Source organism: Apus apus, chromosome 11, assembly GCF_020740795.1.
Source record: "Apus apus isolate bApuApu2 chromosome 11, bApuApu2.pri.cur, whole genome shotgun sequence".
Lineage (NCBI taxonomy): Eukaryota > Metazoa > Chordata > Aves > Apodiformes > Apodidae > Apus > Apus apus.
This window is the reverse complement of record NC_067292.1, coordinates 1,603,146-1,629,762: the sequence shown is the minus strand read 5'-3', so window position 1 is coordinate 1,629,762 and position 26,617 is coordinate 1,603,146. Positions and strand designations below refer to the sequence as shown.

Genomic DNA, 26,617 nt, shown 5'->3' with positions numbered 1-26,617 from the left:
TGCATGAATGAAACATGATACAGCTTGGCTGCCAGGGATTGTTAATCCGTGAACTATCAGACCCGGTTATTTCCTACAGAGCGTGGCCATTTAAGCACCAAATGTCTCAGAAGTGGCTTGTGTGTGTGAGAGAGAGACAGAAACAGGGATTCACAGACTGTGTGATGCTCAGCCTCCTCTTTAGGGCAGCACCAAGCTATGTGCTGTTAGTGTCACACAGACAGGGTGGCCTGGGGACACCAGATGCTGGGCCTGCTCTGGATGCCATCTCAGAAAAAGTCCCCACGAAAAAAACCTGGCAGCCAGACATGTTTTGTTTTGAACTCCTGTCCATTCCCCGCCCCCCCCAAACCTCTCTTTGCACCATCTAAGCATATTACTGAAAACAGCATTTTTTTTCCTCAAGGCTCTCCTAACTAAAAATACATTTGAGAAATGCACCTTCCTCAGAGCATTTGTTCCATGCACCACCCTTTCCCTGGGCATCCCAGCAGTGCTCCTGTCAGGTTCCCCAGTAACACGCTCTTGTTTTTTGAGGGAACAGTGTGAAATTTTACTGAGACAGACTATCTGCAGGAGAGAGGTTTGATTTGTTGGTGCAGCTCATCACAGAAGGACATCAGGCACAGTCAGCCCTCTCCAGTTGTTTCAGGCTGCTGACAGGGCGAGATGGTGAATCCATCTATCATTAGCTTTAGGGTACATGGATCTTTGTCTTTCACTCAGAGATGTCACTTAGCAAAACTATTTGTTCTGGTGATGCCACCTTGAAAAAACAGGCCCTACATGCAAGAGAAGATGAAAATTTTCACGTGTGAACATCAGGAGTGGCCTCACATCTCTCCTGTTTTAAAATTCTAACCTCCCCTGCAAGGAACCCTGCAGGTTCCTTGCACAAATAATGAGCCTCTCTCCTTTTTTCCCAGGAACTGCCTGTGAACAAAGGTGACAAAGGGCTGCAGCAGAGCCTCCTCCTGCATCCTTAACACACCCAAAATGCCAGTGAGGCAGCTGGAGGGATATGCCAAAATGCAGAACCTGATCTAAACCAGTCCCATTAACAAAATAAAAAGCCCCCCAAAAATATGCCACAAAGTACTCCTGTCTCCTTTTCCCTTGCCATAAACAGCTGCTATTTGACAAGCTATGACTTTGGGTGAAGGTGTGGGGTTAGGTTTTTGCTTTTTTAAAAAGAAATATTTTCCATCTTTGAAAGAGAATCACAGCTTGTGCTCAACATTCTGCTGTTACCAATGTCTTTTTTCCCTATTCACATTTTCCTTTTTGAGCTTAAAAGAACACAACAACTGCATCTCCTGGGAAGCTTTTGGGGGCTGTAGGAACTGGGACCTGGTCAGGCCTGGGGTGAGAAAAGAATAACAATAATAATAATAAAAAGCCATAATGTGGAGTGACAATTACTGTAACACAAATTGCACTTTCACAAGGGGTAGGTGGCTGTAATGAAATTCTCTTTCAAAAGAAACACTACAGACTTTCAGAAGTGAAGATGGGACAGACTGTTTGAGGCACCTGCAACCCCTCCTGTCACCAGCTGAGCTCTCAGGTCACACTGCACACGGTGCTTCCTGCTTAACAAGCACAAAGTCAGCTTTACAGAACAAAGGCTCACAACCAACACAGAAAAGAATTCCAATATGTTTTCCATGCATATGTTTCCTTGTTATCTCACAGATAAACAATATGGCTGTATTCAGATTTCCCAGGCTGCCAAATTCCTGATCAAAATCACAACTACAAGACCCCTGTTGACCTTCCAACAAGAAAGCCAGAGATATTTGCTGTCAAATCTTAGTACTCGGCAGCTGACAGCACTGCCCCATGCCCATAAGGGTCTTTCATTCAAATCTATACTTGCAAAAGCACCCACAGGAGCAGGACCTTGGGAGAAGGTGGGCTTCCAAATCACCTGCAGCAGTCCAGCCTTTGCCTGCAGCCTCTCCCAAGCAGGGGCTACAAAGACCAGGCATAATCTTGGATGTTTTCCCAGTAATAAATAATGTATACTCCTCTACCCAGGCTACAGTTCTCAGGCTTTCATCTCCCCTATTGCCATATGTTGTCCCAGTGATCCCTGCTAACCCCCTGACATTTTCATCTGTCCCCAGACTCCTCTGCATGGCAAGATGTCACGTCAGGAAATCCCACCTCTGCCTGCACCACCAGAGGCTCAGCACACCATGAAAAGCCCCACTTCGCTGAGCAGCAGTGAAGACACAACCATTCCCTTTATAAAAATTATTTCCATGAACCTGACTTAAAAAAACTCATAAACATCAGCCAACATTTGGCATCGTTTCAGTTTGGAGGCAAGAGCCAGAGCTCTGGGCTCATAACTAACCTGTCAATTAGCTTGCCCAGCACCATGGCAGGTAAAAGGTCGATGCCATCAATCTGTCTGTCGGCGGGAGGCTCCAGCCCCGCCAGGGAGAGGCTGGTGCTGAAGAGATCCATCACGTTGCCCAGCTGATGGCTAACCTGCAAAACCAACAGGAACACATTTTGCAAAACAACTTTCAGTAAAAGCCAAAAAGAAACAGGCTGGTTCCCACCAAGTATTGCTTCCTGAACCACCTCCTCTGCTAAGCATCCTCCCTTTACGGGGCTGCAGTCACCAGCAACCTCCTGTTAAAACAGTACATGAAAGGGGAGGCTTCATAGTTCTCCACTTCTAGGGAGCATTTGCATTTTGATTCATTTTCTCATTTTCCTCTCTTTCTTCTCACTTCTATGTATCCACTTTACAGAGCTGGACTTAACTTAGCGTATTCCAAGTCATCGGTGGATTGAAAAATCAGCACTTAGAACAAGAAGAAAAAAAAGCCCTTGATTTGTTCCTGCTCTGGGTCATCTCTGGAGTCCAGAATACCCTGAGAGAATTCCCAAAAAGCACAGGGATGGATAATAACAAAAAGAGCTCAATGACTTCATCTGCAAATCATTTCCAACAATTCAAGAACTGTAAAGTTGTGGTATTTTTAGTATATATTTTAATAAGGGAGAAAAACATCTGGGTTTGGGTCCAAAAGAGATGTTCAAGCTTTACTTTTTTTTTTTTTTTCCTTAACTGGAAGCCCTACTTATCACTCTGGTCTTAATTATTTATATTTTAAACCCCTACAAAGGCTGTTCTGACTCTTTGCTCCCATCCTCCTTGTGCCATGTCACAGTTGTCTGCTGCAGGATGTTTAATTAGCCTGGGACACACTCAAGTGAAGCAGATACATTCAAATCAAGAGCAGGACTGGTTTGCACCAGGATGCACAAGCAGAAGACACCACGTGAAAAGAGCCTTTTCAGCCACCCCATTTGTTTGGAGATAAGAAGCCATCTGATACATCCCACATCTGTAAGTACAGCAGCACTTTCTGACTCAAATCCAGGTCAGTGTGAATATTACAAGGCTGGGACTATCAAAGACTTTTTTATCTCTGAATCCTCTTTCTATACACAAACAGACCCTCAGCCTGGAAGCTGACACTAATTACTTAAATCCAACAATAAATGATAACGTGATAAATGAATTTTTGTGAGATGCTGGCTCTAGAAAAAAAAAAATGCTGGGACACTAAAGCCTTTTATTAAGAGGCTGGGCTGAAAAAGTGAACACTCAAAGGAAGAATTAACAAGCTTTAAAAAAAAAAAGAAAAGAAACTGGAGAAAGCAACATGCAGGGGACTGATTACAAGTTTAGCATTACAATATCACATCACTTGATTACAGTAATTTCCAATTTTAATGGCTTTCATTCATCAAAAGGTGTTGGCAGGAACACATAATATTAAAGCTGCATGCAGCAACACTTCCACAACTCTCCAGAAGAAATCAAAGTGCAAAGCCCTGTGCACAAGAGGAAACCTGACCATGGAAACCCTGGCCCAGAAAAGTGGTTGGATGAGTTGACCAAGACCAGATGATCTTGCAGGTCTTGGACATTTACGGTTAAGCCACCTGAAGGAGATGGTGTTCAGGCTGTCCTTGTAGATGGTGACAAAGAGATGAGCCCACAAATCCCTCACAAAAAGCAGATGTATGCATGGAGTTCCCTCTAGAGAGGGAGAAAAGGCTGGGGATCTTCAGCAGTGGAGAAGGACACAGAACTGGTGGGGTAACCCTGCTTCTGGCCATTTGGCAAAGGTGGGAACTGCTGGGGAGAGCCAAAGCTGGCCATGTCATCCATGGGATTGAGGGTGGGACTCTCCCCTTGCACAAGGTCTTCTCTGCTCTCAAATGTGCTCTCAAGGACCGACATTAAAAAAGGCAACACATCATGTTCAAAAAACAACCCCAAACCATCATCTCACTCCTTACAGAGCAGGACACCCTCCTGAGCCACCGGCGTTGGGAACACCGCGCTCCTGCGGAAGCCAGAGGGGATTACAAGCATCTCAGCATGGATGCTTCGTCCCTCACAGGCTCACCTGCCAGCTGATTCCCCCCAGCACTTTGGGAGAGCTGTGGGGTCAGAACAGCACCATATGCAGACCTCCCAAGTCTCAGGAAGAGGAGATCCAGCCCGCGCTGCCCCCCGACAACCGCCACAGCAGGAGCAGCAGGCGAACCGGCCCCAGACTTTCTGTAATTAGGTCGCTCACCATTTAGAAGGTAAATCCAGAAAGTCCCTTTTCTTGTTGTCACTCCCTTCCCTCGCCTCAATCTCTTGATAACAGGCAGCAAGAGGCAACTGCTGACCTGAGACTCCTGCCTCTAATATCACCTAATTTACACATCGCCTTATGACAATCCTGTGGGGCCACCATGGTCTTCTTGTCCTGGCCCTTATTAACCATAACCAGACGTAGATGACTCTCTTTAATCATCCAATTACTTTTCTGGTCTCAGACAACATTCTTCCATGAAGCAGAGAAAAAATCTTAGGGAAATTAAATGCCCATGCCACAGCCACTTGGATTTATCTGTGCTCTGCAGCACCACATCGAAGAAGGGGAAAAAAAAAAAAAAAAGGTTAATATTTATATAAAACTTTGAAGTATTTTCAGAGGAAAATACAAAAAATTACCATTTTCTCCTGTCAACAGTGCTCTTTCATTCTAGTTGGCTTTCCCACTTCTTTATTATTTTTTTTTTAAGAAAAGAAAAAGAAAAACCCAGAGAGGGCAACAGCCCAGAGAAAATAAATAATATATAAAAGAAGAGTGAGATCAGATATTGCTCCTATCAGTGAGAAACAGCCGGTGTTACGCACGTAAGAACGGATTTTTCCTCCTCTCCTCCTCTTCTCCCCTCCTTTTTAATAAACTCTCAGTGTACACAGAACATCTTTAAGAAAATGAAATCCTTTTGCTGTGGGCCACGTCACTAGAAGAAATAGTCACCAGTGCTGTTATCAGGGCTTTCAAGCTTTAACTCTGAATCAAAGGCGACAATTAATAAAGTCGCCCCCGCCAGGAATGGAAAGGAGGAAAGCTAAATATTTGAAACTGGGTGAACAAATGTCAGGGTGTTTTTAAATAAAATCCTTTTACAGTTATCACAGTGAGCAGACCTGATATCCCTGTCTAATTCAATTTCAATTTGTGCCCCATGGGAGATAGTGAATAAAAGGTTGCAATGCTGTCTTTGGGTTGATATGTTCTTTTCTCCTTCAGGAAGCAGGCACGAGAGAGGAAGGGGAGGAGGGTGAGGGGAGAGAGGAGGAGGATTCAAATACCAACAGAATATTTTTTTTCCCTCTATTTTTTTTTCCAGCTGGATCCTTCCAGAACACAGATGTGATGTGGGGAATGTTGAAGTGCTGATTTGTTGTGAATTCACCTGGAAAACGTAGCTGAGGAGGAAACTGCAGCCAGGCTGTCTGTGGGTGAATAAATATTCCTGACGAGGGACCAGAATTCACTGAATGTTGATGCCGAGAGCAACTTGCACTCCTGAGGCAACCCTCTCCCCCCCCACACCTGCAGATCAGCCAGCTGTACCAATTATCCTACCCTCTATCAGTATCCTGTGAAGTGCTCACAAGCCTGCCACCTAACTTCTTTTGTTTAAATAAAATGGTATTTCTTTCATTCAGCAAACAAATGTATGAACAGAAGCAACCCCCCACACTATATATTAATAAGATTATTAATGAACTGCCGGTTCCCAACAGCGATTGAGCCTTCCACCCAATCACTGGATTTCACTGCCCAGAGACACGTCCTTTCTTTTTTTGGCTTTTCTCTGTTGTGCCAACTGGAGCAGTCACTGCCCCTCTGCCTGCTCCTCAAAATGTCCACACTGGAAAGGAACAACCACTGCACTGGGAGCAATCCTGGAGCAGGAAGGAGGAGCTGACCCTTTGCGCTTGGTACTCCTGAGCAGCTTTTTGCTTCCACCCTGGTTCAGGGCTCACAAACCTTTGTTTTCTTCAGCTCTTATGAAAAGAAAGAGCAATGAGAGACTCTGAAGGCATTTTCTCACAGTTTAGAGCTACTTAGATTACACAGGACCTAGGCTGACTAGTTTAAACTTGCAGTCAGGAACACATTGAAGTTACAGACTCTGTAAGACACAGAAAAGAAGCCAAAATGTACCAGCAAACATGAGCCTCTCCACTGTGCTATGTCAGGGAAAGAGGCAATTATGAAGCAATAACTAGAGGCGCCCTGCAGGCCAGGGCAGTGTGAGCAGAAGCAATGGCAAACCTCTCACCTGCTGTCAGTGCTGCTGGGGGTACCAGTGCTGGAGCCTCGATGGCAAGAATACAAGCAGAAAAGACACGTAAGTAGCTAGCACAGATTTACTTCTCTGTAGCATCACAAGGGGGTCTAACTCAGAGCAAAGCAGCACATCCTGGGGACAGAGCTCAGAGGAGGCTGCTCAACGTACTGGAGTCCAAAGGGACATCTGGGAGTGCAACGCCTGCAGGGGCAGGCAGCATCCCAAGGGGAGCCCAGGGTAGGGAGGGTTTAAAGTTAAGCAAGTGCTTAAGTACCCAGGATGATCTCAGCAGTGGTGGAGGAGGGGATTTTCAGGCACATACCTGCCCCACTAAGCCTTAAGCAGACTCTCCAGCTGGCTGGGTGTGCAGCTCGGCCTCGGTCAGCCCACCCACCTGTGGAAACACCTGAACTGCACAGAAATGGCTGTTCCCAGGAACTCACCCAGAAGCTTCAGTTCTGGCCTCCAGCAGGAAGCCATGCACCACCCCAGGCTGCTGAGAACCTTGTGCACCACACACAGCCCCACTGCTGCCCTACAGCCAAAAGACTACCTGCCGGGGAGTGCCAGCCAGTTACAGGTCAAAAACCAGCGCAATGATTTCTCCGCTCATGTTCTTAATTATCCTCAGAGTTACTACCATGGAAAGAATTCTTAAATTTGGTATTTACTCGTCCTCATTTATAATGCATGTTTACTTTTAGCACATTATTCAGTTTGGACATGGAAAACAAAACAGTCAGCTTCAGTTTCATGTTCTCGTACGCTGGCCTAGGGCTGTTGTACTTGGCCTGTAAAGGCTTTATGGAAATGTTTAAATTTAAACAAAAAGACTGTTTTCATTTCAAATTAAAAAAAAAAAAAGCAAACCAACCAATAAACCGTCCCTAGCAGGTTTTGTGAATTCTTTAAAAATGATGAAACCAAACTACCCCTCTGCCCTCAGCTGTGGAGCTAAGCTATCTCTGGGCTTCCTCCTAAATGTAAAAGGATAAATTAAGCTTATCCTGACTCATCTGGGCCACCAGAAAGGAATGTACGTTAGAAAAATGTTTTATTTATGAATAGTTTGCAGTCTTAAGCACAGCACCCAGTTAATGAAGTATCACTTTCTTCAGGGATGAGAGATGCTCACAAAGGGGAGGGAATCTGTGTTCTTTGCTGTGAACCCTGCCTGCAGAAGAATTGATTGCATCTTTCTTTAATGAGAGCTGGGAGGGGAGAGGCTGGTAGTGCCACTGGAGGATTATTTTGAAGTGATCTTATCTGAATGTGTGTACAGACAGAAAAGAGCAATAGACTGGTATCTAGACCTCCCTGAGTGGAACTTTTATCAAAGACTAAAGTGAGAGCTGAGAGGGTCAAATCACTTGATTCTCCAGGGCACAGGGAGCGTGTGTGGGCAGCACCCTCCTGCTCCAGACTGTGACACACGTCAGCAGCAAAGTGTCTTTCTGTGTTAACACATGTAACTCACTCAAAACACTGTGGTTCAAAAGATTAAGGGGTTTAAATAGAGCATAAGACAAAAAGCCCAGGCTGCTTGGGACTCACACAAGTGCTGGTCAGACACTCTAAATGCAAATTGGCAATAACGAGCAGGGGTGGCATGGCTCTCCAGGGGCAGCCTCAGCTCCTGGTTTAGACAAGCATCTGGACTGACACCCTGGGTGTGTTCCAAGCCTGATCCAGAGCCCAGTGGATCCAGCAAGAACCACTCCATTCATTTCAGACTAATCAGAATTGGTAAAAGTGGATACTCACCTGTCCTGCAGGGATGTGTCCAGGCCACCAAGCGATAGCTGGTTCTCTCATCCCACCTTCAAAAGTGGTTTGTTTGCCACACAGAAAACGACCATTGCTTCCTCCTGGAGAAAGAACAGAAGCCACAAAATCCATGAGATGCCAAGACCATATTTCAAAGGGACACGACTGTCAACTAGGGAATTTTTAGGCTAGCTTTAAATGAATTTTCGTTTCTGCATGAATGCTTCTTCAAATAACATGTCCAGAGCTGTTCTGGGTTGTATTTTTTGTTTGGTTGGTTTTGTTGTTTTTTCTTTTTAAACATCCCTTCACGATGAAATTTTAGGGGTGTCTTTCAGGTCAGGGAGAGTGTGACAGTTAAACACAACTTGCCATCAACCAAAGAAAAAAATATCCAAACTAACAGAAAATACTTTGCTGGCATTTTCCTACCCTTTAAGGATGTTAACTGCTGTTTATAACTAAAATGAATGATCACTTTCAGGTAGAAATTGTACTTTTTCATAATCCTTTTCAAGTACTAGAGCAGTATTAGATGCAGATAAGAAAATGAGATGAATAATCATGCATTTCCTGAATGTTCACTCTCAGAGATAGCAAGTGCTTTGCAGGAATGTCTGGGTTTTTAGCCTTGTAGCTAAGCTTGCTGAGGAACCAACAGGGAGGTCCTGTGACTGATTCCAGGGCACACAAAGTCAAACACAGTGGTTCAGCTGAAACCAGAACTCAGGATACTCCCTGCTCTGTGGTCCAGCAACCACGAGACAGTTGGCCTCCAAAGAGAAGAGACTGGGTTCTAAAAATCAATTTACAATGACTCTGAGAGAATCAATTTAAACAAAAGAAAACTTGTGAAGTAACAAAAATACTTTTTCTTCTTGCTATTTTTCATGAGAGCTAAAGTAGAAGGGCCTCTTGAACTCTCTGTAATTACTCAGAAAGCCCAAATATGCATTTGGCAGATGGAGAGTAAACACCCAGCTGAGTTATTGTGCCTGGTCCTAAATAAATGAGAAAATATTCACGCCCTGAGAGCAGAGCACAAAATGGAGATGCCCACAGGTGAACAGCCACCCCGGGTTAGACCAAAAGTCCACTTAGCCAAGGATACCTCCTCCAGCAGTGACCAGAAGTAATGAACATAACTCAAAACATAAATGCTCTGAATTTTGAGGCTTCTCCTAACTACGTAAGGGAAAACCCCACGTACATGTCTCCTCCCACCACCCTGGACGTGGAGATTCAAGCCTTGACTTCACCACCTCAGCCCAGGTTTATTCATCTGAGACTCACCTTGTTGAGGAGCAGAAATGAGAGCAGCCCCATTATCAGAGGTGAAAAATACAAAAGTGTTCTCACTGATCCCCAGCTGCTGCAGGTGGCTTAGGATTTTTCCAACGCTGTCATCGATTTCCCGCACGGCATCTCCATAGCTGAGGCCAAAGGAAATGCACAACATTGAGGGGCAGCAAAGGAGGCAAAGTGTCCCAGGCTGTAGCACACTGCCAGCAGCCACCAAGTGCCCCTGGGTGCCATTTCCACCTGTGCTGCAGAATTCCTTCCCAAGGGTGCATAAGGAAAAGAGTGTGGCCAGTAGGCCAAGGGAGGTCATCCTCCCTCTCTGCTCTGCCCTGGTGAGGCCACATCTGGAGAACTGGGTCCAGTTCTGGGCTCCCCAGTTCGAGAGAGACAGGGAACTGCTGGAGAGAGGGGAGGGCAACAAAGATGACTGGGGGATTGGAGCATCTCCCTGGTGAGGAAAGGCTGAGAGAGCTGGGACTTTTCAGCCTGGAGGAGAGAAGGCTGAGGGGAGACCTTATCAATGCAATCCTTATCAATCCTTATCAATACAAGGATCTCAGGGTGGGTGCAGGAGGATGGAGCCAGACTCTGCTCAGTAGTGCCCAGGGACAGGACGAGGGGCAACGGGCACAAGCTGGAACATGGGAAATGCCACTGAAATATGAGGGAAAACTTATTTACTATGAGGGTGACAGAGCCCTAGGACAGGCTGCCTGGGGGGTTGTGGAGTCTCCTTCTCTGGAGACATTCCAGACCCCCCTGGATGCAGCCCCAGGGAATGTGCTCCAGGGGATCCTGCTTCAGCAGGGGAGTTAGACAAGATGATCTCTGGAGGCCCCTTCCAACTCTGACAACCCCATGATTCCTGCTCTTCTGCAGCAGGTGCTGTGATGAAGTTCTCCACTGTCAAGCACATGTCTCCTGGCTGCAGAGACCAACCTCTCTGGGGTATCCAGAGTCAGAATTTGTTCAGACGTGAACCACTTCTGGGCAGAGACCAGCCACCGAGATAAATTTAGCTATGAAGTTCTCAAATACAGGCAAAGTCACTTTGCCACAGACTTGAAGCTCATAACAGCTTTTTTTTTTTAAAAAAAACACATCCATTTCCTTACGGATGCTGGTTGGCATCTGCACTCTCAGAAGAAGCCTCACCATATCCACAGAGCTCTCTGCCTCCTGGAAATTGCATTTTTCATGCATGCTTTTCTACTTGCTGGTCTGATTTATAGGCTTTTAAGGCAGGCACTAATCATACAAAAGCCTTCCAAAAAATCATCTGTGCCACATACAGCATTTCATTACTCACACAACTGGCAAAGGAGCTTAGACTCCCCCTTCTCCCCCATTTTAGTCACATCATCTTCATTTCAGATTAAAGCAAAATTATTACAGAACAATCCAAACAAAGTTCTTTGCTAACTTATGTATTTCAGCACACACATCCACTTTTGAGAAATGATCTGTACACTTGGAACCAATCAATACTGCTTAGCTTTTCTGCTTCTGCAGCATGAGGTATTAATTAAAGAACTCCCCACAAAAACCAACACCCACAAAGCCCAGACTTACAGTCCTCTCTGACTAGTGCCCAGGAAATGTTTGGAGGCATAAACAGGAGCGTGGGTAGCATCAATTGCCCAGTATAAAAAGAAGGGCTGCTGGCTGGCCTGCTGCCTGCTAATAAAATCGAGAGCTTCCTGTAAACAACAATAAAAATGAATTGAATGGAATCATCCTCTGCCATCTAAACCTCTCCAAAATAAGCAGCATAAAATCACTGCTGCTTAGAAACCAGTATTAAAATAGACAGTACCTGCAGGTAGATCTGAGTCAAGTTGGCTTCACCTGTCTTCAGATCTATTTTGAAATCTTCGTAGTATCTTCAGATAAAATTAATCAGAGAGGGAAAAAAAATAAATCAACCCTAAGGAAGATGCAACATAAAAAGGCTTTTTTCCCCCCTCCCTCTCCTTACTGTGTAAGTAGGTGACCAACAGGTCACAGGTTCTACTCTGCCACTTCTCTTCAGGTATTGGTCAGGTTGGATGGGGCTCTGAGCAACCTGGTCTAGTGGGAGGTGTCCTTGTCCATGCAGGGGGTTGGAACTGGATGATCTTTAAGGTCCCTTCCTACTCAAACCATTCCATGATTCGATGATTAAAAAGAATGTCACCATACTTTTTCTTAGGGAGAAAGCAGCAAGACAGCTGGATCCACACTAATGATGACTGCAAGTTTTGGGCAGACCCGAGTCATGGACTTTTTCCTGTGAAGCTATCAGAAGAGGGGTAACATGCTTAAAGAGCTTACACCACTGCTCCCCCAACAGAGAGCTGTCTGATCTGTGAGCACAATTCACACAAGCACACAACAACTTCCAGTAACAGAGCAAACCTGGAATCAGAACTTGGGATGTATTGCAAATGTTAGAAGTATCTTTAGACACCAAGTCAAGAAATAAAAGTGAGGGGCTGCCCTCAGGAGAAGAACAGCAAGTGAAGTAGGAGCCAGCAGACTGAAAAGTGAATGGACGGCACTGAGAGCAGACCCAGAGCACAGAATGCTGTTAAGCAAACAGACAAAAGGTTGTTACAAACAGGAAGAGCAGGAATAAAGAGGTCTTTCACTACAGAATGGAACCAGCTTCCAAGAGTAGTGGAGTGAAATCACCACAGGAAGCCTTCAGGGCATGACAGGATAAGCAAATATCTCTGGGAGGGAGACAGTGTACACCAGTCACACCCCTAGATGGTCCACACACAACCTGCAGGTGGGCCTTGGTACTTGGTACCTTCACTCATCCTCAGAATATTTATATTTAGTGAGCTTCAACTTTAAATGTAGATGGTAAGGTGGACAAGATTCCCACAAAAAGTGGTTTAGGAGTTTAGAATCAAGTTTAGTGGTCAGCTAACATGCCTAGACTCTGATGGGCATCAGTACCATAGAAGTGGGTCTGCACTGTCTCAGCTTTAACTGGAGAAGTCAGAGAGCTACAATCACAACTTAGAAGCAACAGTCACTGCCCAGGCAACAGTGCTGGAGGTCACCTTGCTATCAGCATTGCCTTCAAAACCTTCTTCTTCCCCCAGGAAAGACTGTCCTTGCTTCCTCTCCCAGACATGAAATTCAAATACCTCTTGATGGTTAATCTATACCTTCCTGTTTCTGCCTGCCTTTTCCCACAAGGCTTTCCCTTAATTCTGTCTTGGCTCCAATGGAAACCCCCATCCAGGCCTTGTAAGGATGGATATTGGCCATCTCCAGATTAGAGGGAAAGTCCTGTTCAGAAGTACGAGGGCAAAGCAGAACAGATCCTGGCACAGGGTGTTGTAGAGACCAGAAATACAAACAGGTTTAGAAAAGAGACTGGTTCATGGAAGTTAAGTCAGTGGCTCTTAAACTTGAAGATCTGGACACAACCTTCAGTTTAGGTAAGAGGACAACCACAGAAGAGAAGGACCATTCCACATAACTGTTTTCTTATATCCTTTCTATAAGCATATACTATGAGTGGTCATCATAGAGTGTAAGGGATTAGCTAGGCCTTGGGCCTAACCAAGAACATTCACAAGCACCTTTCCACCCAACCAAGCCTGTAACTCTGGTTCTGAAGCACTTGCTGTCTTCACCAACCCCTGTTCCCTGAAAAGGGTTTGCTACACTGGCACTTACCTTCCAGCACTGCAATGTCAGCAGGGAAACAAATAACCAGGAAAGAAGCTGAATTACCTGCCAATCATCTCCCAGTCCCTGTACACAGGGATATTGGGGAGGGCTCTGTTATCAAAAGGTCCAAAATGGCAGTTTGGGGATCCAAACCACTCGTCAAACCCGTGCTTCAGGGGGTGGAACTGGGGCCTGTGACCCAGATGCCTAGAAATAGAAGAAACAGATGAGTTAAAATTCTGCTGCAAAGAAGCAAATAATCATGTCATCAGAATGGCATGCAAGAAAACAATCTTTGCCTCAGAAGAAAATCCTTCAAGCATTTTCATCAAATAAATGACTGCAGAGCATTAGCTTGACCTTTCTCATCCTTCTTGCAGGCTCCTCCATGCAGACTCACTCCAGTGCTAACACAGATCCCATTTTAGTCAATGGTCCAGTCTTTGTTTCCCATTGTTTCCATCTATGGGTGTCTCCTCCCACACTGTCCCAAGGATCTGTACTGATGGAGCATCCTGCCTAAAGCCATTGCAAGGACACACATCATGTTTTACTTAAGGACTCTGATCTATGACAAGTCACTTTGATACCACTAAGCTGTAAAAACACAAGGTAAGGCTCACGAAATGTACCATTCTACCTGCACTGCCTTTATGGAGCATTCATCCTGCCAAGATGGTACAGAGACACCTGAATGGAACTGAAAGGGAGCCCTTTACATTCACATGTGAACATAAAACACCATAAGCTGCTCCTAATGACAGCTCCATTCTACTACGCAGCTTGAAAGTTCTCCATCCTTACCTTCAAGGTGAAGCTCCTCTCCAATCTCCCACTTCTATACTGCAAATTCCCCATTCTCTTCATTTCTACTATCCTGAAGGTCTAGAATGCCCATCCTCTCCCACCTCGAAAGGAGATGTTTGCAGCTTAATGTTTATTGAATCATTCCAGCTTCCACTCACCAGCCTGCATCTGCAGCCTGTCCATTTTGTGCCATCACCCTCTGCACAGTTTGTGAACATAAGAGGCATCAAATGCATTACCTGAACTAAAGCGACCCATGGTGTTATTCTGAGCTATTCCAAAATGAGTTATAGTGGAAAATAATCATAATTCCAGCCATATTCATATCTTGGTGATTTAACTAAAACTGCAAGGATCTCCCCTTCCTCATTTATGTACAGGATAACAGCAACCTACTCCTGACTGTTTCTACCACATGAAAACATACTTTATTCTAAGAAAGCCTTAAGGGAACTTACAGAGGAAGAGACTGAAAAAGGTATCAAACAATGACTGAGATGCTGATTATTCTCTCACAACATAAAAACCAGAAAGATGTTTAATGAAATGCAACAAATTCTAAACCTGTTCTGGAAAACACTTGACTTGCAAAGATAGAATTAAACGGTGAAACTCCATGTCACAGGACACCCTGAAAAGGTTTTAAAAGGGATGCTGAAAGGATAGAAAAATCTTCTGCTGGACAACTTAAAAATCTTTTAAAACCCTAAAATTCCAGACTAGGATGAGACTCCCAATTTACCTGCTGTACTTTGCACTTCTTGACACTTTTCTAGGAAGCAGCTGGGGAGCACAAATGGCAGAATCAGCTGCTGTGCAGTATCACCCCCCAGTCCTGCCTGGGATGACAGTTCTGGGTGCACAACGATGGTGCACTGCATGTTCAGACCTGGTCTGCTTCTTGCTAACACCTGCAGGTCCTTCCAGACTTGCTGTTTTCCAAACAACTGCCTGGAACCAATCTGTATTTGAGTTCTTTCTTTTCCCAGGGTGTATGAATTTACATGTATTAGCACTGAACTGCATCCTGCTGCGTTCACTCCACTGATCCGATTCTTCATGGCTACTATCCTGTCTGGATTTGTGCTAATAAATAATTCACTGTCTTGGGTTAGTTTGCTTGCTTTCCAGTTTCAGCAGCACCACTGAATCCAACCACAATTTAAACTCACTCTTTTCTAACTTGTTAAAGAAACCGTTAAATAAATTGTATCCCATTGCTGTCCTAAACAGCATCCCCCAACACTGCTCCTGTCCCAGGTCTCTTCATTTGATGATCTTAAAGGACTTTTCCAGCCTTGGTGATTCTGTGATTAACTCTGTTAATCAAGCAGGACTCCTCTGGTGTCTACAGTTTTCAAGTTGCTATTTACTCATTTATTTCTCACAGCTCTGTTCCAAACTGGGAACCAACTGTTCAGACATCCCCAGGCCCCACGGGATTTCATTACAGCCCACAAGCACATCTGAAATTCAAATGTTACAATTGCACCATTCTCAAGGATGACACTGGTAATCCCACCCTGCTGGCTGGATCTGAAACACCTCTTGGGCTTTTCCCTCCTGACTCTTTGCAGGCATCAGAACACATTGGGGTTTTTTTCAGAAGATCTTCTGTATCCTCTTCCATGAAAGTCCACCAAGTCAAAAGACAATATTCACTGAGTATTGGATCTGCCCTCTAGGTCTTTTAAAACACCTGGTATCAACCATCCTGATCTTCTACACTTGATAAACAACCTTCAGTGCAGCCCTGGAGACGTCTGCATCTCTATTTCTATACTTCTGCCTCCCCTAAAAGGAAGCTTTCACCATTTAGTCTCCTCTGTTAACAAATAACCTGACATCTAGCAGAGAACAAAGATAGAAGGCCTGTGGGTGCTGAAGACAAATTCCAACAGAACATCTTGGTGGGTTTTGATTAAGCAGCATGATACATGGATGAAAGCACAAAGAGTTGAAGAGTTTATAAATACACACACACACAACCCCCCTCCAGCTCTCTGTATGGAGGTGCATGTGTGTACTCGTAAGGATACCGCTCAGCTCGGGAATGAACCTCAGCAGGGGGACAGACCCACCACAGATTCCAAAGGTCAAGCAGCTGAGCTTCCAAACAGGTTTTTTCCTGTAGTCTTGGTGGTTGAGCTGCTCCTTTGCAAGACATACACACACCTACTGAAATCTCACAGCAAGGGGGCTTGAAAGAAGTTTACCATTTGCCAATGATCTTGTTGATGTAGCCAGCTTTCTTCAGCAACTCTGGGAGCAGCACTTCAGAATCTGGGATTCCTCCTACGATATCCTGGGGTGTGTATGCTGTGGAAAACAAACTAAAAGTCTTCCCAACTCTCACAACACTAGAGCAAACAAGTCATGGCTACTTAGCATTAGAAGCATTACTGCTGGATCAGAAATAGAAGTTAGTGTGAATGCCCAGCAACGTCACTCTTTGGAGGCCATGAGATGAAAAGGACAAATGGATTCAGACAGATCAAAGGGAGATTTGTCCTAGATCAAATATGGATTAACTCACTCAGGCTGCAAGAGCTGAAAGGAATGTTGTGTCTCCCTCAGACCACAGCTCTCTGGCCCTTGAGAAGCAGAAGTGTCTCTGGTGAGGGTGCAGCCAGCCAAGCTTGCTCACTGACACAGCGTGCCCCAGGATGGAGCTGCTGCTCCTGGCCCAAGCCCACTGGTGTCCATCACACCAGAACCAAAACCAGCCCAGAAATGCTACAAGCTGGTAACCTTCACTGCCAGGACCCTGAGCACCTGCTATAAAACTGCCAAGGCTGAAATGGTTACCAAACTGGCTGCTGAATAAAACTGGAAGTAGCTTGTTCCTTGCTCTGGGTGTTAAGAGAGGCCCCATGTGACTTTCTTTCAGCAGACACCAATTAGACTGCCCAGAGGAAACACTTCTCAGCCAGCAGAAGCAAATGGATCAACCAGCCTGGTTTGTGTCTCTTAATTTGAGGAGGCTTTTCTGCTTGATGAGGGGGAAGCAATAAATTTCAGCCTTATTACCAGCAGTTAACATGGTAATCTTTGTCTGCCACTCTGGGAGATCCCCGAGCCAGGCCTCTGTCCAAAGCAAAACTTCCTACAAGGCACAGAAGGGAATCAAGGGAAGAGGGGAAATCAGGAAGGAAGCTCATACCATTCCTGGCATGTGCATTCGTGGTGTAAAAACCATTCCTCACTGGGAGTCGGCCAGTCAGCAGGGCTGCCCTTGCTGCAAGTTAACAACAAAAAGCAGTTTTATTTTACATGCATTCTCTGCTTAATGTTAATATTATAATTTTGAGGCTGAGGACAGTGCACTGACCAGAACAGATCAGTGCCACTTTGCCACAGCCAGCTACTAAGGTCACTCACGTTAGAACAGGCAGCAGCTCCCCTGTCCAGTGAGCCACAGAGAGAGCCAGGTTTGATAGGACACCATTTGAGCTATTCCAGGATGAACCCAACTGAAATTTAGCCCCTCTACTAAATTACCTGCTGCTCAAGGGTAACTTATTTCAGTAGTCAGTGTAGCAGCATCTCAGCAATTCTGAAAGGACCACCTGACATGCAGGTATCAGAGGAAAGCACAACACAACCTGATCACCTGCTCCAGGCCAAGTTTTCAAGCTTGCCTGAACAAAACCCATATAATAGTGAACACAGAGGAGTCCATGGCCAGGTTTGAGAGCAAAAGTCAGGTCCTGACTGCAGGAAACATTTACACTGCTGTTTGAGCATATCAGCCCCACTGGGCTTAGCAGGACTTGAACGTATTTAAAATGCCTTTTCTGAGCAAGGATGCCATCAGCACACTGACAAATTATATCCAGAATGAAAAGCCAAATGAAAAAAGCCCCTGTTCCTCATTTTTGTTTCAGTTCCTGGCTGCCCATCAGGTCTGGGAAAAGAAAAAAACAAAACAAAACAACAAAAACCCCCACAAAACCCCACAGAAAAAAATCAACAGGGATAAAAATATCTGCGTCTCCCAGACCCAAACGTTTCTTTTATCTCTTTCCCCTTCCCCAAGGACCTTGCAAGCCAGCAGGGTCAAGAGCAGGACACAGCCTGCTGCCATTCCTTGCCTGAGAGTCTTACCCAAGCCCAGCAGATGATGTACAAACTGTGTCCAGCAGCAATTTGGATACTGCTTTGTCTGTTTATCCCAAAATAAGGAAGAGGAAAAAGCTGCACTGACTGAGGCTAGGACACCAAACCAGGATGTTTTAAAGATCCTTTTAGTTGGACTGATTTGTTCACTGCAACATTGGTTTGTATCAACCAAAGATTGCAGGTTTTCCAATCAAAGCATAAATAAAAAGGGAGCAAAATGCAAGATCAAGGCACCAAATCCCAACTCTGCCCTGAGGGTAATCACTGGTTTGGTTGGTAGTTCATGTCAGGTGCTGGCAAATGTCCCAATCTTCTCCAAAGGTGGCACCCTTATGTGCTTAATACTCAGGTTTACTTACAAGGAGAACAGAGGGGGTTGGCAGTATAAAAATCCAGGAAGAGCAACCCTTCTGAAGCCATCTGGTCCAAGTTAGGAGTTTCCTTAGAAGGCTCTCCAAAAGCTCCCAAATCACCCCAACCCATCTGTAAAAAGATGTTAACACAGCAAAAGATGTAAAAGCACTTTTAGTCCTTCACAAGAATGCTTCTGGGCCCACAGAACATTTCCACTGCATCCCTTCATTTCTCAGACTTGATGGTGCTCGTTTATAGTGCACTTCACAAATGTGATGAAAATTATCACCCCCAACCCAGTGGAGCAGGAAACTATCACAGCTTTCATTGGAAAATGGGGAACTGAAGCAGACAGGAGATTACCTGCTGGGCCAACAGGCATGAAAACAGTTGTAGCAGAAGTGGGTAAGAACCCTCATGCCTTTGCTGTCACTCAGGAGCCTGAGGAGTGACCAGCACACACACACCAGGGAGGACAAGGAAGTTACACACGATACGCTCAGTGTTGTGCAGCTGCAAAGTCTGACCCTCCAGTCCCTGGCTATGAGTCTTTGTGTTGGCTCTTTGACTCCAGGTCTCCACCTGAGCCTGTTGCATCCATGCATCTACCCGCACCTAACTGGCAAGGCAAGAAGGTCAGACCTCAAAAGCTGTGCTGCAGGGAGAGAGAGACAATCTTTCTTTTAAAAGCAAGCTCTGGAAAGAAACCTGCCAGAGGCATCATATGTCCCTCTGCTTATTTGCAAGCTGGTGGTTTCACCCTGTGTCTTCCCCCTCATTCAGAGAGGTCTCACCCCAGGAGAACCATAAAGTCACCCTCACGTTGCCTGCATTCATTGCTGAAACTATTACTGGTGATAACACAAATAAAAGGAAGAGACTTAAAACAGAAGGTTCTAGAAGGGAACAACTTAATGAGCAATTAGGCACTGTGGTTGCTAGAGATTATATTATGCTCTAAAAAAGGCAATAGCTTGCTTTAATACAGATGCACTTCAGGTGAGCAACTGAGAGGGAGGGCATAATGCACCCAGAGCTTTAGAAAGCCATCTGTCTGGTCCCATCTGAGAGCCTAACGTTTACTGTGCAGTGGTGCAGTTTGGGAAAGGCAGTAGTTGGAAAGCTGCAGAGCCTGCTGCTGAGCTTTGGGTGAGGGGCAATCAAATGGTACCACCTAACACCAGGATGTGGAATGAAAATGGATCCAGCACAGTCACCACCAAGTGCTCGATTCTTCTGTATCTTTATCATCCACGAAGGAAGAAAAAAGAATCTCATGTTCCTCTAATTCATACGCAGTGACAGTCACAGAAGTTACTGGAGGATCAAAGGAAAAAAGACCATGGAGATGTATTTTTAATGAAGAGCATATTAAATAAATCAATAGTTCACAGAAGCTCCAATCAGGATCTGTGCCTCATCATGTCTCCTGCTGTACCAACACTTCTGGAGTGGAATAATCGCTGTCCCAAGGAGCTTTCATCTTGAAGATTACATGTGCCAGCTTGAGGGGAAATATTCCTGAATGGAAAATTTGAGATGGACTGCTGGAGGCTCAACTGGCCAGAAGAACGAGGCTTCTGAGGTAAACATCTTGTACAGGAGTGGAGAAACACTGTGAAAACTACAGCCAGAGCTGGATTGGCAGAGGGAGCCAAGCAGGGGAGAAGAGCTGCCCACCCCCTGAGTCATACCCCCCTCATCAGCTTTTGGAGTAGTTTAAAGTGGCACACAAGACTTTTCTGCTACAAACACACCTAAAAGAAGACACGACAATGAAACAGGAAGATGGCAGCAACTTGAACTTACCTGAAATTGATATACTGCCTTACCCACAGGGCTAAGACCACTTCAGGGTGCAAAAGTGAAAGAACTTTTAGTTGGATACAAATCTGAGACTATTTCTCTGAGGAGACCCCAGAGCAGCCTTCCAGCACCTGCAGGGGGCCTACAGGAAAGCTAGGGAGAGACTTTTTATGAGGGCTTGTAGCAACAAGAAAAGGGGTCACGGCTTCAAACTGGAAGGGGGTAGATTTAGATTAGACATTAGAAGGAAATTTTTCACTGTGAGGGTGGTGAGAGCCTGGCCCAGGTTGCCCAGGGAAGCTGTGGCTGCCCCATCCCTGGACGTGTTGAAGGGCAGGTTGGATGGGGCTTGGAGCAGCCTGGGCTGGTGGGAGGTGTCCCTGCCCATGCAGGGGGTTGGAACTAGAGGATCTTTAAGGTCCCTTCCAACTCAAACCATTCTATGACTGCCCTCTTGCCCCCCCCTCTGCTCAGTTCAGAGAGTAATTAGCATAATTAGTTTTCTAACTATTAAAGTTCTTCTTGTTTAGTTTTTCAGGAGGCAAGTTTGAGTTTCTAAAACATTTCCTGAAATGTACTAGAGTTTCTCTGCCTACACTGCAGCTCTGCCTTTTGCAGTGCTACTGCAACTACGTTCATCACTGCTATTACAAGATACTGCCACAACTCTTTGTGTAGGCTACAAAACCAAGCCCTAACTTCAAAATGATTCTGTCAGGTTTGTAAATCACCAAGACACCCTGTTTTGCAACATTTACCAGCCAGCAGAATCCTTTTTCAAGGACTTGGGAGTTAATTGCTCAGTCATTATGAATGGACTGCTAGGTAAGATGATTAGTCTTCTAGATAAGGTATGTAGGTGTGTAAGCACCAGTTCAAAGGAATTGTAGATGGGCTTGACTTTACAGATCTGAGAAGTCTCAGTTGTTTTCAACAGGACATTCACTGACTAGAAATACCAAGAGGTTTGTGTTCATTCTGCAGTGTAAGGAGAGGCAGGCAGGGGCCTGGGCCTTCCTTTCAATTCTACACCACTTTATTACACAACATCTGAAAAGGACTCAAGAGAGGAAGGAACTGAGCTTTGCATTTAACAAACTTACTCAAATATTCCTGCTTATTCCAACCAAACTTTTCCACATCATCACTTTAACCCCTGAGCTCTGCCTGAATCACTGTGCTGAAGAGCTCTGATCATGAACCACGCCACAAACCCTGCCCACCTGCCATCCCACAGGCACTGCCTGCCTGACAGAGGGAATGGATGCAGCACAAAGAAGCAAATAAATGCTCAAGATACGCTCTCGAGTCTTGCCTGGCCCAAGAATGGCCCTGGAGGATGTCCAGAAAGAGAGTAATTTGCAGGATAAGGGCAGCCAACTTGATCAAACCTCTATTTAATGGCCTCTGCCTCAGCACCAGCGCAGCTCTGGACCCAGCCCACGTGCCACAAGGCTCCCGTGGGCTCAGGGATCACCAGCACCACGTCCCCGACGTGCCCTGCACTCCTGCCCTGAGCTGACTTCCCAGACATCAGCAACACGTTCCTGTCCGCAGCCCTGCCCGCAGGCACTGCTGCCCAACCCATGCCCGAGCACCCCTGGCCTGGGCCTGGGAGAGGGGAGGCCACCACAGGAGCCCCTTCACCAGCCCCAGGCCCCCTGCTCACCACGACAGCCCAGCTGCCACCGACAAGCCCCCCTCCCAGCCCACACCCCATCAACAAGCACTCCATGGAGCCAAGGCCCCAGCTTCCCTCAGCCACACCGACCCCTTCCCAGGAACTCAGCCCCCTCTCTGAGGACACGTCCCCACACACCACAACCCATCCCCCCTGACCAGCCTCCCCTCCCTCCACCCTAACGCCCCGCTCAGCGTGGGCCCCCCCGCAAAGTGACTCCCCTCAGGCCGCACAGCTCTGCTAACCCCCCCCACCCTGAGCGCCTGCGGAGCCGAGCCCTTCATTTCCCTCAGCCGCACCCCCCCCGTCCCAGGAACCCACGCCCCTCTCTGCGGACAGGGACCCACAGAGAGGCCTCCCCAGCGACCCGCGTCCCCTCCCTCCACCCCAGCACCCCCCCTCGGCGTCTGACACCCCCCCCCTCGGTGTCACGGCCCCCCAGCGACAACCGGCCCCACTCACGTCGTCCATGAGCAGGAGGAGGATGTTGGGGGGCGCGGCGGCCGCGGCGGGGCCCAGGCCCCACCAGAGCCCCAGGGCCACCAGCACCGCCCTCGCCATGGCAACCGCCGCCGGCCACGTGACCGCCGCCCGCCTCACGTGACGCGGCGGGGGCAAGATGGCGGTGTGCGTCGCCGTGATCGCCAAGGAGGTGGGGCCGGGGCCGGGGGGGGAGGACACGACACACAGGGAGGTCAGGTGGAGCTGCGGGGCTTGAGCAGGAGCGAGGAGGGGCTGCGGGGAACAGGGCGGGCTCTCAGGTTGCAGGGCCTGGGCAGGGGTGAGGGGAGTGGGGCAGAGCCTTGGAGGGTGTGGGGGGGGGGGGTGAAGAGGAAGCCAGTTGACCAAATGAAGTCAAACCGTGACGGGGGGGACACTGGAGGCTGCAGCAGGCTGGGACAGGCAGGGGCCGAGGCAGAGGGAGCTGGACGAGAAAGGACAGGGACAGTGTGGAGAACACCCTGCTGCCAGGGGAGGGGCTTTCTGATGAGCTGGGGACAGTCCCTGCTGGGGCAGGGGGTGCAGACCAAGGGGTGGTGGGGTCCAAGCCTTGTGCAGAGCCTGTGCAAATGATTCTCCTGCCACTGGGGTACGGAGACAGATCTGTCCCAAGAGCACGGCAAGGGGCAAAGGGGGGGCTGTGAATGCAAAAGGGTTGCATTTTACATGTTAATTGTTAAAGCTTTGCCTACTTCTGGTAGCAGCAACTCTCAGTGTGAAAGCACTGCTGTGGCACCGGCTGCCACATACAGAGTGGAGGGGCCAGCCCTAGTTTGTGCCATTTCTTCTCCTCCTTAGAACTATCCCCTCTACATCCGGAGCATTCCAACGGAAAACGAGCTGAAGTTCCACTACACTGTGCACACTTCCCTGGATGTTGTGGATGAGAAGATCTCTGCGATGGGCAAGGCTCTGGTAGATCAGAGGGAGCTGTACCTAGGGCTCCTCTACCCCACGGAGGACTACAAGGTGTATCTTTCCAGTGCTCTTTGCCATTCCAGGGTGTATTTATGGGATCTTCCCTGTGGGAAAACTCTCTTCCTGCTCAGTGCCACATTAAAGGCATCAGCAGAAAACACACAGGCTTGTCCACTGACCAGTTTGTCACATGGAGGTTCAGGTTTGGTGCCTTGGTCAGCTGAGCAGCTGCCCTGGTGTTTTTTTAATTCCCAAACTTGGTATTTTGAACTTCCTTTGTTTTTTTTCTCTGAATCCCACAGATGGAAGTTACCAGCAGACCTGATTTCTGGGTTTTCACAAACTGGTTGTTAATTTCTGAAGTCTCAGGCCAGTCACACTGCCCAGTACTCAAAAATCTCCAGGTGACCGACTGTGGTCTCCCAGAATAGAAGAACCACCACCTTAATGAGAAGCCCTCACCAAAACAGGCCTTGCCAGCCAGTGTAGGACCTGGGGTTGTCAGAGCTGGCAGAAGTGAGGCAGAAAGGGGGGATACAGTTCCTGCAGGCTGGTTCTTGCTGCCTCCTCTGGCCCCAGTTACCTGCCAGCCGCAGCAAGGACATGAGCTTTCCTCTCAGCTGGTTTCTTGGTGCCTATTCCAGCCTCATTGGAGCTGCTTTGCCAGGTTCTGGTGCCTCAGACCCACATTCCTTAACAGCTGCACAGATATGGCTACGTGACCAACTCCAAGGTGAAGTTTGTCATGGTGGTGGATTCCTCCAACACCGCCCTCCGGGACAACGAGATCCGCAGCGTGAGTGCAGCAGCTCAGGGCACCCTTTGCCACATCAGTGGCTTTTTTGCTACTTCCACTTACTCATCAAGTGCTGAGAAGCAAAAAAAAAAAAAAACAACCCAACAAAAGTCATCATTAAATTACAATTCCTTTTCAGATGTTCCGAAAGCTGCATAATTCCTACACAGACATCATGTGCAACCCTTTCTATAACCCTGGGGACCGGATCCATTCCAGGTGAGTGGGTTGACCACTCTCTTATTTGTCATCATCCATTTGGAACTTGCAGTGTAGCTGGGATGGACCAAGAGCAAACTGGTCTAGCGGGAGGTGTCCCTGCCCATGCAGGGGGTTGGATCTAGATGATCTTTAAGGTCCCTTCCAACCCAAACCATTCTGTGATTCCATGATAACCTCTGTGTGGGTGGCCAGTTCAGGTGTGAATGCTCTAAATGTGGGCTGGTTCTGCCCAAAAGAAAACTTGAGTGTCTCACCAAAAGTTACACTGACCTCTCACTCCCACCTCAGAACTGCTGTTAGAAACATGGGCTCAAGGAAAATTACTGGGGTATAAAACAGGTGTCCTGTTTCATAGGTAAATATGAGCAGAAACATAAAAAGAGCAGGTTTAACAGAGCAAAACACTGCACTTGTCCAGGGTTTATTCCTGGGTGAGGACAGATAGACATTCAGGGTGCATTAATTCCTCACCTCTGGGGACCAGTGCCCCCCATTCCTCCTCTGGAATCTCACAGGGAGTGCTAATAACCTTGAGAGCTTCTGTTGCCAAGGGAAGAACAACTTCTATGCTTTGAGGCAGGGCTACAGCCAGGACCAGCCCTGGGCTTGCTTCAGCTTAGGGGGGAAAAAAAAAAAAAAAAAATCACTTTTTACTCAAGAGAGCATCTCATAGATAGAGTAAAACCATGGCTCAGTGTGGGGAAAAGCCAGCTGGTTAGTCAGGCATTGTGAGCTGCTCCTTTTGTTGCAAGAGATCAGCTGGGCAGAACTAGCAGCTTCCTTCAGTAGCCTGTGTTCCTTTCCTTCTCCAGGGCTTTTGATAACATGGTGAACTCCATGATGATGCAGGTGTGCTGAGGCTCTGCCCCTTCTCATCTCAGCACTGAGAACATTCCCTGTGGACAGGAGTGTGCCTGCAAAGTGATGTATATATTGTCTTTGTTCTGTGTCATATTTTAAATGTATTCTGTGTAAATTAAACTTGACACCTGCAAGGTCTGTGTGCATTTCCTCTCTAGCAAACCTGAGTAGAGCACTGAAGTCCCTTCAGGTATGATGTGGAGCCAGCTCTCCCTTCAGGAAGGTCAGCTGTGTCAGAGAGGAGGTTTGTTCACCACAGAAACATGTGCAGCTTCAGTGTTTCTGTAGAAATTTGGCTCTGTGGAAAAAGACCAATTCCTGCTGTGCCTGTGATTAGAGCAAGCACAACTGCACAAGGGGAATTCTTCCCTGTGAGGGAGGTGAGACCCTGGCCCAGGTTGCCCAGAGAAGCTGTGGCTGCCCCATCCCTGGCAGCGTTGAAGGGCAGGTTGGATGGGGCTTGGAGCAGCCTGGTCTAGTGGGAGGTGTCCCTGCCCATGCAGGGGTGGGACTGGATGGTCTTTAAGTGTCCCCCCCAACCTAAACCTTTCCATGATTATATGATTCTGTTATGAGGGTCAACCTGGATCTCAGCTGGGAGGCACAGGGTGACACTGCTCCTCAGAAGCACTGCTGCTTCCAAGCAGATCCTCTGGAGCAGCAGCAGCACAGCAACAGCAATCCTGCTGCTCAGGACCTCCCATTCCAACAGGATCACCACCAGCAATCCTTAATTTCGACACTGGGCTCCTTGTCCTGTTTTTCCTTAGCTGGGAGCACTCAGATCTGTAGGTACTTACTCTGTTAGTTCTTGGAAAAGAGAGAACTCTGCAAATCAGCTGGAGGCTCCAGGTTCCTCTACAGCCCCAGCCTTTGTGTCCTTGGGAAGGCTCTGGCTGACACAGCCACCAGCTGCTCTCCAAGCACCACCTTGACCCCCCCAAGCCCTGCACTGATCCTGCCTTCCTGGGAGGACCTTGGGGTGACCCACATTGGAGAGGATTTGCTGTTACCACTTTGTGCTTCACTCAGCCAGGCCAGGAACACTTCCCAGTGCCTCCAACCCAGGTCAGGGTGCACAGGTAGAGCAGCTGGCATGAATCCACACCAAGAGATGAAGACATCAG

The 26,617-nt window shown here is 47.1% G+C and overlaps 2 protein-coding genes across 3 annotated transcripts in view; one reads left to right on the top strand and one right to left on the bottom strand.

Moving 5' to 3' along the window:
- GALNS (galactosamine (N-acetyl)-6-sulfatase) overlaps window positions 1-22,766 on the bottom strand; it is a 45,661-nt gene extending 22,895 nt beyond the window's left edge. The window contains exons 1-10 of one of the 2 annotated variants that reach the window (XM_051629735.1): window positions 22,655-22,766; window positions 18,711-18,834; window positions 17,393-17,467; window positions 16,446-16,548; window positions 13,486-13,629; window positions 11,567-11,633; window positions 11,323-11,450; window positions 9,742-9,881; window positions 8,446-8,549; window positions 2,363-2,499 (exon numbers count right to left, since the gene is read on the bottom strand). In XM_051629735.1, coding sequence (XP_051485695.1) covers window positions 2,363-2,499; window positions 8,446-8,549; window positions 9,742-9,881; window positions 11,323-11,450; window positions 11,567-11,633; window positions 13,486-13,629; window positions 16,446-16,548; window positions 17,393-17,467; window positions 18,711-18,834; window positions 22,655-22,753 — 1,121 coding nt within the window. In that variant the 5' untranslated portion in view covers window positions 22,754-22,766. The remainder of the gene's footprint in view (window positions 1-2,362; window positions 2,500-8,445; window positions 8,550-9,741; window positions 9,882-11,322; window positions 11,451-11,566; window positions 11,634-13,485; window positions 13,630-16,445; window positions 16,549-17,392; window positions 17,468-18,710; window positions 18,835-22,654) is intronic. The other variant, XM_051629736.1, reaches the window with a different exon arrangement.
- Window positions 22,767-22,771: 5 nt separating this feature from the next.
- TRAPPC2L (trafficking protein particle complex subunit 2L) lies at window positions 22,772-25,624 on the top strand. Its single transcript, XM_051629757.1, has 5 exons — window positions 22,772-22,844; window positions 23,492-23,664; window positions 24,320-24,407; window positions 24,547-24,626; window positions 25,442-25,624. Exons 1-5 carry the CDS (start codon window positions 22,812-22,814, stop codon window positions 25,485-25,487), a joined length of 420 nt encoding a protein of 139 aa, XP_051485717.1. The 5' UTR covers window positions 22,772-22,811; the 3' UTR covers window positions 25,488-25,624.
- Window positions 25,625-26,617: the final 993 nt, after the last annotated feature.

Bases quoted from the DNA above. Each gene is read 5' to 3' on its own strand.
- TRAPPC2L (XM_051629757.1), top strand. From the start codon at position 22,812: ATGGCGGTGTGCGTCGCCGTGATCGCCAAGGAG. The intron at 22,845-23,491 runs GTGGGGCCGGGG...TCTCCTCCTTAG, and splicing joins TCGCCGTGATCGCCAAGGAG to AACTATCCCCTCTACATCCG. The intron at 24,408-24,546 runs GTGAGTGCAGCA...ATTCCTTTTCAG, and splicing joins GGGACAACGAGATCCGCAGC to ATGTTCCGAAAGCTGCATAA.